Below are 14615 nucleotides of genomic sequence, written 5' to 3'. Positions count from 1 at the left end.
AAGATAGACAAAACAGAATTCATTGTCTTTCCTCCTCATCACTCAACCTATCCAAGAAGCCTATCCATCAAAGTTGATGGTTGCTCACTCTCCCCAGTCTCACAAGCACGTTGCCTCGGAGTAACCCTCGACTCTGCTCTATCCTTCAAGCCACACATCCAAGCCCTTTTCACCTCATGCTTACTACAACTCAAAAAATCTCCCCGGATTTGTGCTTTCCTTAACCAAGAATCAGCAAAAGACTAGTGCATGCCCTCATCATCTCCTGCCTCGACTACTGCAACCTCCTGCTCTGTGGCCTGCCTTCCAACACTCTTGCACCCCTCTAATCTATCCTAAACTCTGCGGCCCAATTAATCCACCTCTCCCCCACTATTTCCTGGCCCCTCCTCTCTGCCAATCCCTTTACTGGCTTCCCATTGCCCAAAGACTTTAGTTCAAAACACTAACCATGACATACAAAGCTATCCACAACCTGGCTCCTCCTTAAATATGTGACCTAGTCTCCCGATACCTACCTGCACGCAACCTCAGATCCTCTAAGATCTCCTTCTCTACTCCTCTCTTATCTCCTCTTTCCACAATCGCATACAAGATTTCTCCCGTGCCTCCTCCATACTCTGGAATGCTCTAACCCAGCATATCAGACTGTCGCCTAGTGTGGAAAGCTTCAAAAGGAACCTGAAGACCCATCTCTTCCAACAAGCTTACAACCTACAATAACCCTCAGACCAGTACACCACTGCGCAACCAGCTCTGTCCTCACCTATTATACACTCACCCATCCCCTGTAGACTGTGAGCCCATGCGGGCAGGGTATTCTCTCCTTCTGTACCAGTCTGTTTTTGTAATGTTCATGATTGTTGTACCTTTTTTTATGTATACCTTTTTCACTTGTAAAGCGCCATGGAATAAATGGTGCTATAGTAATAAATAATAATGATAATTTAATCAGAGATTATTTGATGGAATTTCCTTCTCTATTAGGTTAAACTGCATTTTTGAGGTTTGATGATATTTTTGTATGTTTGTTTTTTTCTCTTTATTTGGTGTTTTTGGGTTTGATGCCTTTTTGATATTTTTACTTTTAATGCTTTTTTTTTACATTTTAGGTTTGATGCCTTTTGTTATATTTTTGGGTTTGATAATTCTTTGGTGTTTTTTGGTTAGATGATTTCTTTAATATTTTTGGGGTTTGTTGTTTTTTGGTGTTTTGGGCTTTGATGCTTTTCTTACCTGTAATATTAAACTGAGTAGTGTTAAGTTCATTGAGCAGACGATCCAGCTCACATATTCCGCCTCCGACACTTGCAGATACAGTGGGGAGGCCACACTTCTTTACTGTGCTGGAAAAAAAGAAGGAAAGACATTTCTGTGCTTAAATTCGCAGACACAGAGGCGAAAGCTGACAATTCTAGAGACTACAAGGATGAAGAACAGCTGACCTATACAGATGGCTCTTGTCTGCAGAGACGTCCTCTGGGTCAGCATTTGTCAATGTCAGGGCTATCTGAAGAAGCAAATCAATGGAGAAGATAAAGTACATGTGGCGGCTGGTAGGAGGAGATAACCTGACTTTTGCAGGCCTAACCTGTGGGTTATATGGAGGTGGCGGAGGACGCTGCTCACACATCTCAGAGGCTTGATGACAATCAGTCAACAAAACTGGAGATTGAGTTGGAGAAGTGACCTGCAGGTCGGCCAGCAACGCATCTGAGAGGAAAACCGAGTCAGTGGCCATTGTGTCACAAACTCATCATCAGGACACAGACACACAAGACCGATCATTAACAACTTACCCAAATCCTCCATGGCTCTACAGAACCAAGAGCAAATCTGATGAAGACATAAAACTCAATGAAAGGAGATCAGACATGAGACCAAAAACATAAAATCTGAGGACAGAAAGATTCAATTGTTTTGTTCTTTGCACAGACAGGACTCAGAGAAAGTTAAATGTATGGGATAAGACAGCTGCTAGTACTGTCTAGGAGAGAGTGCAGAGCAGAACTGGTGAGAGTTCAGTGAAGGGAAAGAGACTGCTAGTAACATCATGAGAGTTAAGAGACCTAAAGAGAGACCAGTGTAAGCAAAGGGAAGACTTGTCTCATCAGAAGAGTGCAGACTAGAGAAGAGAAGTGTCTAATGTTACAAAAGAAAAGGCTAGTGTCATCCTGAGTGTACCGATTAGAAATTGGGAAAGTCCAGTGTAAGGAAAGAGACAGCTGGTAACCTGGGCCCAGTGCTGTGTAATATCCACAAAGCTCTGACCTGGGCCCAGTGCTGTGTAATATCCACAAAGCTCTGACCTGGGCCCAGTGCTGTGTAATATCCACAAAGCTCTGACCTGGGCCCAGTGCTGTGTAATATCCACAAAGCTCTGACCTGGGCCCAGTGCTGTGTAATATCCACAAAGCTCTGACCTGGGCTCAGTGCTGTGTAATATCCACAGGGCTCTGTCCTGGGCCCAGTATCCACAGGGCTCTGTCCTGGGCCCAGTGCTGTGTAATATCCACAAAGCTCTGACCTGGGCCCAGTGCTGTGTAATATCCACAAAGCTCTGACCTGGGCTCAGTGCTGTGTAATATCCACAGGACTCTGTCCTGGGCCCAGTATCCACAGGGCTCTGTCCTGGGCCCAGTGCTGTGTAATATCCGCAAGGCTCTGTCCTAGGCACAGTGCTGTGTAATATCCGCAAGGCTCTGTCCTGGGCCCAGTGTTGTGTAATATCCGCAAGGCTCTGTCCTAGGCCCAGTGCTGTGTAGTATCCGCAAGGCTCTGTCCTAGGCCCAGTGCTGTGTAATATCCGCAAGGCTCTGTCCTAGGCCCAGTACTGTGTAATATCCGCAAGGCTCTGTCCTAGGCCCAGTGCTGTGTAATATCCGCAAGGCTCTGTCCTGGGCTCAGTGTTGTGTAATATCCGCAAGGCTCTGTCCTAGGCCCAGTGCTGTGTAGTATCCGCAAGGCTCTGTCCTAGGCCCAGTGCTGTGTAATATCCGCAAGGCTCTGTCCTAGGCCCCGTGCTGTGTAATATCAGCAAGGCTCTGTCCTGGGCCCAGTGCTGTGTAATATCTGCAAGGCTCTGTCCTGGGCCCAGTGCTGTGTAATATCTGCAAGGCTCTGTCCTGGGCCCAGTGTCGTGTAATATCCGCAAGGCTCCGTCCTGGGCCCAGTGCTGTGTAATATCTGCAAGGCTCTGTCGTGGGCCCAGTGCTGTGTAATATCCGCAAGGCTCTGTCCTGGGCCCAGTGTTGTGTAATACCCGCAAGACTCTGCCCTGGGCCCAGTGCTGTGTAATATCCGCAGGGCTCTGTCCTGGGCCCAGTGTCGTGTAATATCCGCAAGGCTCTGTTCTGGGCCCAGTGTTGTGTAATATCCGCAAGGCTCTGTTCTGGGCCCAGTGTTGTGTAATATCCACAAGGCTCTGTCCTGGGCCCAGTGCTGTGTAATATCTTCAAGGCTCTGTCCTGGGCCCAGTGTTGTGCAATATCCGCAAGGCTCTGTCCTGGGCCCAGTGTTGTGCAATATCCGCAAGGCTCTGTCCTGGGCCCAGTGCTGTATAACCCAGTGCTATGTAATATCTTTATAAATTATCTGGACAACGGAATTACTGGAAAACGTATAAAATTCACAGAAGATACTACGATAGGAGGAATCACCAATACTAGAGAGCAAAGAGAGCGGATTCAAAAGATCTAGACACTCGAACAATGGGCCGAGCATAATGGGGTTTACCAGGGACAAATGCAAAGTCCTACATCTGGGTAAGAGAAATGTAAAAAAACAAATATAGTATGGGAGGAATAGAACTAAGCGATAGCACCGGGGAAAAGGACTTGCGCATAAAACTAAGAGATAGCACCGGAGAAAAGAACAGGAGCATAAATTTAAGAGATAGCACCGGAGAAAAGAACAGGAGCATAAAAAACTAAGCGATAGCACCGGGCAAAAGGACCGGAGCATAAAACTAAAGGGTACTTTACACGCTGCGACATCGCTAGCGATTTTCTTAGCGATGTGACACGCTAGATCGCAGATGCGACCAGCGCTATAAAAATGACCTATGTGCGTTCTCGGCAGATCGCATCTACGATCTAGCGTGTCACATTGCTAGCGATGTCGCAGCGTGTAAAGCACCCTTAAGAGATAGTACCGGGGAAAGGGATTGGAGCATAAACTAAGAGAAAACAACAGGGAAAAGGACTGAGGCATAAAACTAAACGATAGCATCGGGGAAAAGGAGTGGTGCATAGAACTATGAGACAGTACCAGTGAAAATGATTGGAGCATAAAACTAAGCAGTAGCACTGGGGAAAAGGACTAGAGCATAAAACTAAGCAATAGCACTGGGGAAATGGATTGGAGCATAAAACTAAGCAATAGCAATGGGGAAAAGGACTGGAGCATAAAACTAAGCAATAGCAATGGGGAAATGGACTGGAGCATAAAACTAAGCAATAGCAATGGGGAAAAGGACTGGGGCACAAAACTAAGCAATAACAATGGGGAAATGGACTGGAGCATAAAACTAAGCAATAGCAATGGGGAAAAGGACTGGGGCATAAAACTAAGCAATAGCACCGGAGAAAAAAACTGGAGCATAAAACTAAGAGATAACACTGGGGAAAAGGACTGGGGCATAAAACGGAGTTAGCATTGGAGAAAAGGACTGGAGAATAAAACTAAGTGATAGCACCGGGGAAAAGGACTGGAGCATAAAAGTAAGAGATAGCAATAGGAAAGGACTGGGGCGTGTGTCGTGTACTGCTCGTTAGGTTTCATAATATCGTTTAATTTAATTGTTCATCATTCCCGGGGTAGCACACGCCGCTACGTGTGACACCCCGAGAACGATGAACATCGCTTACATGCGACCCGCGGCTCTCGCCGGCTATGTGGAAGGAAGGAGGTGGGCGGGATGTTTACGTTCCGCTCATCTCCACCCCTCCGCTTCTATTGGCCGGCGGCCGTGTGACGTCGCTGTGATGCCGAATGTCCCTCCCACTCCAGGAAGTGGATGTTCGCCGCCCACAGCGAGGTCGGACGGGAGGTAAGTACGTGTGACGGGGGGTTACCGACTTTGTGCGCCACGGGCAGCGATTTGCCCGTGACGCAAAAAGGACGGAAGCGGGTACGATCGATTGTGAAATTGCACAATCGGTCGTACCGTGTAAAGCAGCCTTAAGAGATATCACCGGGGAAAAGGACCAGAGCATAAAACTAAGCAATAGCAATGGCGAAAAGGACTGGAACATAAAACTAAGCGATAGCACCGGGGAAATGGACTGGAGCATAAAACTAAGCGATAACACCAGGGAAAAAGACTGGAGCATAAAACTAAGCGATAACACCAGGGAAAAGGACTGAGGCAAAAAACTATGAGTTAGCATTGGAGAAAAGAACTGGAGCATAAAACTATGAGTTAGCATTGGAGAAAAGGACTGGAGAATAAAACTAAGTGATAGCACCGGGGAAAAGAACTGGAGCATAAAACTAAGTGATAGCACTGGGAAAAAGGACCAGAGCATAGAACTAAGCAATAGCAACGGGGAAAAGAACTGGGGCATAAAACTAAGAGCATCGTGGAAACGGACTGGAGCGTAAAAGTAAGAGATAGCACCGGGGAAAAGGACTGGAGCATAAAAGTAAGAGATAGCAGCGGGGAAAAGGACTGGGGCATAAAACTAAGCAATAACAACGGGGAAATGGACTGGGGCATAAAACTAAACAATAGCATTGGGGAATAGGACTAGAGCATAAGTAGATAAGTAGATCCAAGATTTGACATAAGTCAACAATGCGGAGCTGCAGCTAAAAAGGCAACAAAAATCTGGGATGTATCAACACAAGCATTGAATCTAGATGAAGGGAGGTAATTATTCCCTTATACTCTTCCCTGGTCAGACCCCAGCTGGAATTCTGTCTGTTCTCCCTCAAGTGCCCCTCACCCTTATTGGCGCTCACCCTCAGTGCCTCCTCACTTTAAAGTGCCCCCCCCCTCCCTCAGTGCCCCTCTCCCTTAGTGCTCCCTCTCCCTCACCCTCAGTGTCTCCTTTCCCTCAGTGCCCCCTCTCCCTTACCCTCAGTATCCGTCTCCCTCAGTTCCCTTCACCCTCAGTGCCCCCTCACACTTACTGCACTCTCATACTCAATGCTCCCTCTCCCTCAGTGCTCCCTCCCCCTCAGTTCCCTCTCCCTCACCCTCAGTGTCTCCTTTCCCTCAGTGCCTCTCTCCCTCAGTGCCCCTCACTTTCAGTGGCCCTCTCCATCAGTGCCCCCCCCTCTCTCAATGCCCCTCTCCCTCAGTACCCCTCACCCTCAGTGCCCCTTCTCCCTCAATGCCCCTCTCCCTCAGTGACCCCTCACTCTCAAGGCACCTCACCCTCACTAACCCCTCTTCCTGAGTGCCTTTCACCCTCAGTACCCCCTTACCCTCAACGCTCCTTTCCCTCAGTGCCCCCTCATCCACAGTGCCCCCTCATCCACAGTGCCCCCTCATCCACAGTGCCCCCTCATCCACAGTGCCCCCTCATCCACAGTGCCCCCTCACCCACAGTGCCCCTCTCCCTCCTCAGTGCCCCTCACACTCAGAGCCCTTTCTCCCTCAGTGCCCCTCTCCCTCAGGTACCCTCTCCCTAAGTGCACTTTTTCCTCAGTGCCCCTCACTTTCAGTGTCCCCTTACCCTCCGCGGCCCTCACCCTCAGTGACCCTCACCCTCAGTGACCCCTCACCCTCAGTGACCCCTTACCCTCAGTGACCCCTCACCCTCAGTGACCCCTCACCGCCTCTCTCTCTCATTGCCCCTCACCCTCAGTGCCCCTGCTCCTTCAGTGCCCCTTTCCCTTAGTGCCTCCCTCCATCAGTGCTCCTCTCCCTCAGTACCCCTAATACTCATTGCTCCTCTCCCTTAGTGCCTCTCTCCCTCATTGCCCTTCTCTCCTCAGTGCCTCTTTCCTTCATTGCCCCTTTCCCTCAGTACCCCTCTCCCTCAGTGTCCCTTTCCGTCAGTGCTCCTTCTCCCTCAGTACCCCTATCCCTCATTGCACATCTCCCTCAGTACCTCTATCCCTCAGTGCCCCCTCACCCTCAGTGCCCCCTCACCGCCTCTCTCTCTCATTGCCCCTCACCCTCAGTGCCCCTTCTCCCTCAGTGACCCCTCACTCTCAAGGCACCTCACCCTCACTAACCCCTCTTCCTGAGTGCCTTTCACCCTCAGTACCCCCTTACCTTCAACGCTCCTTTCCCTCAGTGCCCCCTCATCCACAGTGCCCCCTGTGCCTTAGTGCCCCCTGTGCCTCAGTGCCCCCTGTGCCTCAGTGACCCTTCACCCTCAGTGACCCTTCACCCTCAGTGACCCCTCACCACCTCTCTCATTGCCCCTCACCCTCAGTGCCCCCGCTCCTTCAGTGCCCCTTTCCCTTAGTGCCTCCCTTCATCAGTGCTCCTCTCCCTCAGTACCCCTAATACTCATTGCTCCTCTCCCTTAGTGCCTCTCTCCCTCAGTGCCCTTCTCCCCTCAGTGCCTCTCACCCTCAGTACCCTCTCTCTCTCTCTCTCTCATTGCCCCTCTTCCTCAGTGCCTCTTTCCTTCATTGCCCCTCTCCCTCAGTACCCCTCTCCCTCAGTGTTCCTTTCCGTCAGTGCTCCTTCTCCCTCAGTACCCCTATACCTCACCGCCCCTCTCCCTCAGTGCCCCCTCTCCCTCAGTGCCCCCTCTCCCTCAGTGCCCCCTCTCCCTCAGTGCCCCCTCTCCCTCAGTGCCCCCTCTCCCTCAGTGCCACCTTACTCTCAGCGTCTTGTGCATAAAACTAAGCAATAGCAACAGGGAAATGTACTGGGGCATAAAACTAAACGATAGCATCGGGGAAAAGGAGTGGTGCATAGAACTATGAGACAGTACCAGTGAAAATGATTGGAGCATAAAACTAAGCAATAGCACTGGGGAAAAGTACTGGAGCATAAAACTAAGCAATAGCACTGGGGAAAAGGACTGGAGCATAAAACTAAGCAATAGCACCGGGGAAAAGGACCAGAGCATAAAACTAAAGGCTGCTTTACACCAGAAGATCTATCGTGCGATAGATCGTCGGGGTCACGGTTTTTGTGACGCACATCCGGCATCGCTTGCGATGCCGGCCTGTGTGCCACCTCCTAGCGACGCAGTATCGCTCACAAATCGTGAGTCGTGTACTGCTCGTTAGGTTTCATAATATCGTTTAATTTAATTGTTCATCATTCCCGGGGTAGCACACGCCGCTCCGTGTGACACCCCGAGAACGATGAACATCGCTTACCTGCAACCCGCGGCTCTCGCCGGCTATGTGGAAGGAAGGAGGTGGGCGGGATGTTTACGTTCCGCTCATCTCCGCCCCTCCGCTTCTATTGGCCGGCGGCCGTGTGACGTCGCTGTGATGCCGAACGTCCCTCCCACTCCAGGAAGTGGAGGTTCGCCGCCCACAGCGAGGTCGGACGGGAGGTAAGTACGTGTGACGGGGGGTTACCGACTTTGTGCGCCACGGGCAGCGATTTGCCCGTGACGCAAAAAGGACGAAGGCGGATACGATAGATTGTGAAATTGCACAATCGGTCGTACCGTGTATAGCAGCCTTAAGAGATAGCCCCGGGGAAAAGGACCGGAGCATAAAACTAAGCGATATCACCGGGGAAAAGGACCAGAGCATAAAACTAAACGATAGCACTGGGGAAAAGAACTGGAGCATAAAACTAAGCAATAGCACCGTGGAAAAGGACCAGAGCATAAAACTAAACGATAGCACTGGGGACAAGGACTGGAGCATAAAACTAAGCGATAGCACTGGGGACAAGGACTGGAGCATAAAACTAAGCAATAGCACCGGGGAAATGGAGTGGAGCATAAAACAAAGAGGGAGCACCGGGGGAAAAGACTGGAGCATAAAACTAAGCGATAACACCAGGGAAAAGAACTGGGGCATAAAACTAAGCAATAGCACTGGGGAAAAGGACTGAGGCAAAAAACTATGAGTTAGCATTGGAGAAAAGAACTGGAGCATAAAACTATGAGTTAGCATTGGAGAAAAGGACTGGAGAATAAAACTAAGTGATAGCACCGGGGAAAAGAACTGGAGCATAAAACTAAGTGATAGCACTGGGAAAAAGGACCAGAGCATAGAACTAAGCAATAGCAACGGGGAAAAGAACTGGGGCATAAAACTAAGAGCATCGTGGAAACGGACCGGAGCGTAAAAGTAAGATAGCACCGGGGAAAAGGACTGGGGCATAAAATTAAGCAATAACAACGGGGAAATGGACTGGGGCATAAAACTAAACAATAGCATTGGGGAATAGGACTAGAGCATAAGTAGATAAGTAGATCCAAGATTTGACATAAGTCAACAATGCGGAGCTGCAGCTAAAAAGGCAACAAAAATCTGGGATGTATCAACACAAGCATTGAATCTAGATGAAGGGAGGTAATTATTCCCTTATATTCTTCCCTGGTCAGACCCCAGCTGGAATTCTGTGTACAGTTCTGGGCCCCAATTCAAGAAAGACATTGATATATTGGAGCAAGTCCAGAGAAAAGCAACCAAGATGGTAGAAGGTCGCAATCCATGTCATATGAAGATCGGCTACAGCGAGGTCGGACGGGAGGTAAGTACGTGTGACGGGGGGTTACCGACTTTGTGCGCCACGGGCAGCGATTAGCCCGTGACGCAAAAAGGACGGAAGCGGGTACGATCGATTGTGAAATTGCACAATCGGTCGTACCGTGTAAAGCAGCCTTAAGAGATAGCCCCGGGGAAAAGGACCGGAGCATAAAACTAAGCGATATCACCGGGGAAAAGGACCAGAGCATAAAACTAAGCAATAGCAATGGCGAAAAGGACTGGAACATAAAACTAAGCAATGGCAATGGGGAAATGGACTGGAGCATAAAACTAAGATAGCACCGGGGAAAAGGACTGGGGCATAAAACTAAGAGGGAGCACCGGGGAAAAAGACTGGAGCATAAAACTAAGCGATAACACCAGGGAAAAGGACTGAGGCAAAAAACTATGAGTTAGCATTGGAGAAAAGAACTGGAGCATAAAACTATGAGTTAGCATTGGAGAAAAGAACTGGAGCATAAAACTATGAGTTAGCATTGGAGAAAAGGACTGGAGAATAAAACTAAGTGATAGCACCGGGGAAAAGAACTGGAGCATAAAACTAAGTGATAGCACTGGGAAAAAGGACCAGAGCATAGAACTAAGCAATAGCAACGGGGAAAAGAACTAAGAGCATCGTGGAAACGGACCGGAGCGTAAAAGTAAGAGATAGCACCGGGGAAAAGGACTGGGGCATAAAACTAAGCAATAACAACGGGGAAATGGACTGGGGCATAAAACTAAACAATAGCATTGGGGAATAGGACTAGAGCATAAGTAGATAAGTAGATCCAAGATTTGACATAAGTCAACAATGCGGAGCTGCAGCTAAAAAGGCAACAAAATTCTGGGATGTATCAACACAAGCATTGAATCTAGATGAAGGGAGGTAATTATTCCCTTATATTCTTCCCTGGTCAGACCCCAGCTGGAATTCTGTCTGTTCTCCCTCAAGTGCCCCTCACCCTTATTGGCGCTCACCCTCAGTGCCTCCTCACTTTAAGTGCCCCCCTCCCTCAGTGCTCCCTCTCCCTCAGTACCCCTCTCCCTCAGTGCCCCCTGTCCCTTACCCTCAGTATCCGTCTCCCTCAGTTCCCTTCACCCTCAGTGCCCCCTCACACTCACTGCACTCTCATACTCAATGCCCCCTCTCCCTCAGTGCCCTTCTCCATCACTGCCCCTCTCCCTCAGTGCCTCTCACCCTCAGTGCCGCTGTCCCTTAAGTTCCCTCACCCTTAGTGCCGCTCACCCTCAGTGCCCCTCTCCCCAAGTGCACCTTTCCCTCAGTGCCCCTCACTTTCAGTGTCCCCTTACCCTCCGTGGCCCTCTCCATCAGTGCTGCTCTCCCCCAGTGCCCCCTCACCTTCAGTGCCCCCTTCCCCTCATTGCCCCTCTCCCTCAGTACCCCTCACCGTCAGTGCCTCTCTACCTCAGTACCCCTCACCCTCAGTGCCCCTTCTCCCTCAATGCCCCTCTCCCTCAGTGACCCCTAACTCTCAAGGCCCCTCACCCTCACTAACCCCTCTTCCTGAGTGCCTTTCACCCTCAGTACCCCCTTACCCTCAACGCCCCTTTCTCTCAGTGCCCCCTCATCCACAGTGCCCCCTGTGCCTCAGTGCCCCCTCACCCTCAGTGCCCCCTCACCGCCCCTCTCCCTCAGTGCCTCTCTCTCTCTCATTGTCCCTCTCCCTCAGTTTCCCTTTCCTTCAGTGCTCCTTCTCCCTCAGTACCCCTATCCCTCATTGCACATCTCCCTCAGTACCCCCTCTCCCTCAGTGCCCCCTCTCCCTCAGTGCCCCCTCTCCCTCAGTGCCCCCTCTCCCTCAGCGTCTTGTGCATAAAACTAAGCAATAGCAACAGGGAAATGTACTGGGGCATAAAACTAAACGATAGCATCGGGGAAAAGGAGTGGTGCATAGAACTATGAGACAGGACCAGTGAAAATGATTGGAGCATAAAACTAAGCAATAGCACTGGGGAAAAGGACTGGAGCATAAAACTAAGCAATAGCACCGGGGAAAAGGAGTGGAGCATAAAAGTAAGAGATAGCACCGGGGAAAAGGACTGGAGCATAAAAGTAAGAGATAGCAATAGGAAAAAGGACTGGGGCATAAAACTAAGCAATAGCATTGGGGAATAGGACTAGAGCATAAGTAGATAAGTAGATCCAAGATTTGACATAAGTCAACAATGCGGAGTTGCAGCTAAAAAGGCAACAAAATTCTGGGATGTATCAACACAAGCATTGAATCTAGATGAAGGGAGGTAATTATTCCCTTATATTCTTCCCTGGTCAGACCCCAGCTGGAATTCTGTGTACAGTTCTGGGCCCCAATTCAAGAAAGACATTGATATATTGGAGCAAGTCCAGAGAAGAGCAACCAAGATGGTAGAAGGTCGCAATCCATGTCATATGAAGATCGGCTACAAGAACTAGGAATCTAGGAATATTTAGTTTGCAAAAGAGAAGTCTGAGAGGAGACTTAATAGCGGTCTACAAATATCTGAGAGGTGGTCACAGTGGAGAGGGAACCACCCTATTCTTATCACCACACGGAAGTACCATAAGCAATGGGAGGAAACGAAAAGAAAGGAGATTAAGATTAGACATTTGGAAAATTTTTGTGACAGTGAGGGCAGTCAGAGTGTGCAACAGGCTACCAAAGGAGGCAGTGAGGCAGTCAGAGTGGAACAGGCGGTCATGGGAGGTAGTGAGCTCTCCATCAATGGAAATCTTCAAGCGGAAACTGGATAAACCTATAGCTGAGATGATTTAGAAAAACCTACTCTAGACCCAATGGCCCTTGAGGTCCCTTACAACTCTGCAATTCTATGATTCTTTGATCATGAGAGTTAAGAGACATAAGGAAAGACGAGTGATAGGAAAGTGATGACTTGTGTAATCTTGAGTGTGCAGGCTAGAGAAGGAGAGAGTCTCCTGTAAGGAAAGAGACAGCTGGAGTTCCAGCAGAGGGTCAAGTTTTGTTCTCATTCCCTAGGTTGTAACACAGATTCCACAGGTTGTTCCATATAAAGAAGATGTAACCCTCACACTAACCCCAACCCCCACCCCTTCAGTGCCCCTCACCCTAATTCCCCCTCTCCCTCAGTGCCAGGCTCCCTCAGTGCCACCAATCTTCAGTGCCCCCTCTCCCTCAGTACCCCTGTCCCTCAGTGCCCCTCACCCTCAGTGCCCCCTCTCCCTCACTGCCACACTCCTTTAGTGCCCCTATGCCTCAGTGCCCCTCTCCCTCAGTAACCCCCCTCCCTCAGTGCCCCTCACCCTCAGTGTCCCTCTCTGTCAGTGCCCCATCACTCTCAGTGCCCCTCTCCCTCAGTGCCACTCTCAGTCATTGCCCCTTTCTCAGTGCCCCTCACCATCAGTACCCCCTCCCTTAAGTTCCCTCACTCTCAGTGCCCCTCTCCCTCCTCAGTGCCCCTCACACTCAGAGCCCTTTCTCCCTCAGTGTCCCTCACCCTCAGTGCCCCTTTCCCTCAGTGCCCATCACTTTCAGAGTACCCTTACCCTCCGTGGCCCTTTCCTTCACTGCCCCCTCACCCTCAGTGCCCCTCTCCATCAGTGCCGCTCTCCCTCAGTGCCCCCTCACCCTCAGTGCCCCTCTCCCTCAGTGCCCCCTTTCCCTCATTGCCCTTCTCCCTCAGTACCCCTCACCGTCAGTGCCTCTCTCCCTCAGTACCCCTCACCCTCAGTGCCCCTTCTCCCTCAATGCCCTTCTCCCTCAGTGACCCCTCACTCTCAAGGCCCCTCACCTTCACTAACCCCTCTTCCCGAGTGCCTTTCACCCTTAGTACCCCCTTACCCTCAACGCCCCTTTCCCTCAGTGCCCCCTCATCCACAGTGCCCCCTTACCCTTAGTGTCCCCTCACCCTCAGTGACCCTTCACCCTCAGTGACCCCACTCCCCCAGTGCCTCCTCTACCTCAGTAATTCCTCACCGCCCCTCTCCCTCAGTGCTCCTCTCCCTCAGTGCCCCCTCTCCCTCAGTACCACCTCACACTCAGTGCCCCTATACCTCAGTACCACCTCACCCTCAGCGTCCCTCTCCCTCAGTGCCCCCTCTCCCTCAGTGCCCCCTCCCCGCCCCTCTCCCTCAGTGCCTCTCTCTCTCTCATTGCCCCTCTCATTCAGTGCCTCTCTCTCTCTCTCTCATTGCCCCTCTCCCTCAGTGCCCCTCTCCCTCATTGCCCCTAACCCTCATTGCCCCCGCTCCTTCAGTACCCCTTTCCCTTAGTGCCTCCCTCCATCAGTGCTCCTCTCCCTCAGTACCCCTCTTACTCATTGCTCCTCTCCCTCAGTATCCCTCTTACTCATTGCTCCTGTCCCTTAGTGCCTCTCTCCCTCATTGCCCTTCTCCCCTCAGTGCCTCTCACCCTCAGTACCCTCTCTATCCCTCATTGACCCTCTTCCTCATTGCCCCTCTCCCTCATTGTTCATCTCCCTCAGTACCCCTATCCTTCAGTACCCCTCTCCCTCAGTGCCCCCCGTGCTGATGCCTTCGCAGTATAAGTGATAGCAGATGATGCAGCGCAGACTATGGAGCATGAGAGCAGCACAGGCAGGACAGAGTGTAAGAGACCAGAAAGGTGCAGAGTAGGTGAGAAGATCCCAGCGAGAGCTCAGCGCTATAGACAGATGCAGAAGAGGCTGGGGACATACGTGGGCTCCGGCGCAGAATGCGAGCCCCGGCTGCAGGAATGGGCTGATGTGCGGCTGCAGGAATGGGCTGATGTGCGGCTGCAGGAATGGGCTGATGTGCGGCTGCAGGAATGGGCTGATGTGCGGCTGCAGGGAGGAGGGACGGCCGAGCTGCTCTTTCTCTCCTTTTATGGGTAACAGAAGTCTCTTCCATGGAGCAGATATAAACAGAGGGAGAGACCGCAGGAAGCATGTGCTCTCCCCACTGATGACTCCGGCTCTCCCACATCCCACTGAGAAATGGAAAAACGTCTCACACTAAACTGCCA

At 50.7% G+C, this 14615-nt stretch overlaps 1 protein-coding gene across 2 annotated transcripts in view; it reads right to left on the bottom strand.

Annotated features, from left to right (window-relative positions):
• The window catches only part of TGFB1I1 (transforming growth factor beta 1 induced transcript 1), a 111791-nt gene extending 97400 nt beyond the window's left edge, over positions 1-14391 (bottom strand). The window contains exons 1-5 of one of the 2 annotated variants that reach the window (XM_075319671.1): positions 14308-14391; positions 1800-1836; positions 1592-1713; positions 1446-1510; positions 1237-1346 (exon numbers count right to left, since the gene is read on the bottom strand). In XM_075319671.1, the coding sequence (XP_075175786.1) occupies positions 1237-1346; positions 1446-1510; positions 1592-1713; positions 1800-1812 (310 nt within the window). In that variant the 5' untranslated portion in view covers positions 1813-1836; positions 14308-14391. The remainder of the gene's footprint in view (positions 1-1236; positions 1347-1445; positions 1511-1591; positions 1714-1799; positions 1837-14307) is intronic. The other variant, XM_075319672.1, reaches the window with a different exon arrangement.
• Between the last annotated feature and the right edge of the window lie 224 nt (positions 14392-14615).

The sequence above is a fragment of the Anomaloglossus baeobatrachus genome, chromosome 7 (genome assembly GCF_048569485.1).
Source record: "Anomaloglossus baeobatrachus isolate aAnoBae1 chromosome 7, aAnoBae1.hap1, whole genome shotgun sequence".
Classification (NCBI taxonomy): domain Eukaryota; kingdom Metazoa; phylum Chordata; class Amphibia; order Anura; family Aromobatidae; genus Anomaloglossus; species Anomaloglossus baeobatrachus.
Note: the sequence above shows the minus strand (reverse complement) of the source record. Positions and strands in the feature narration are given on the sequence as shown.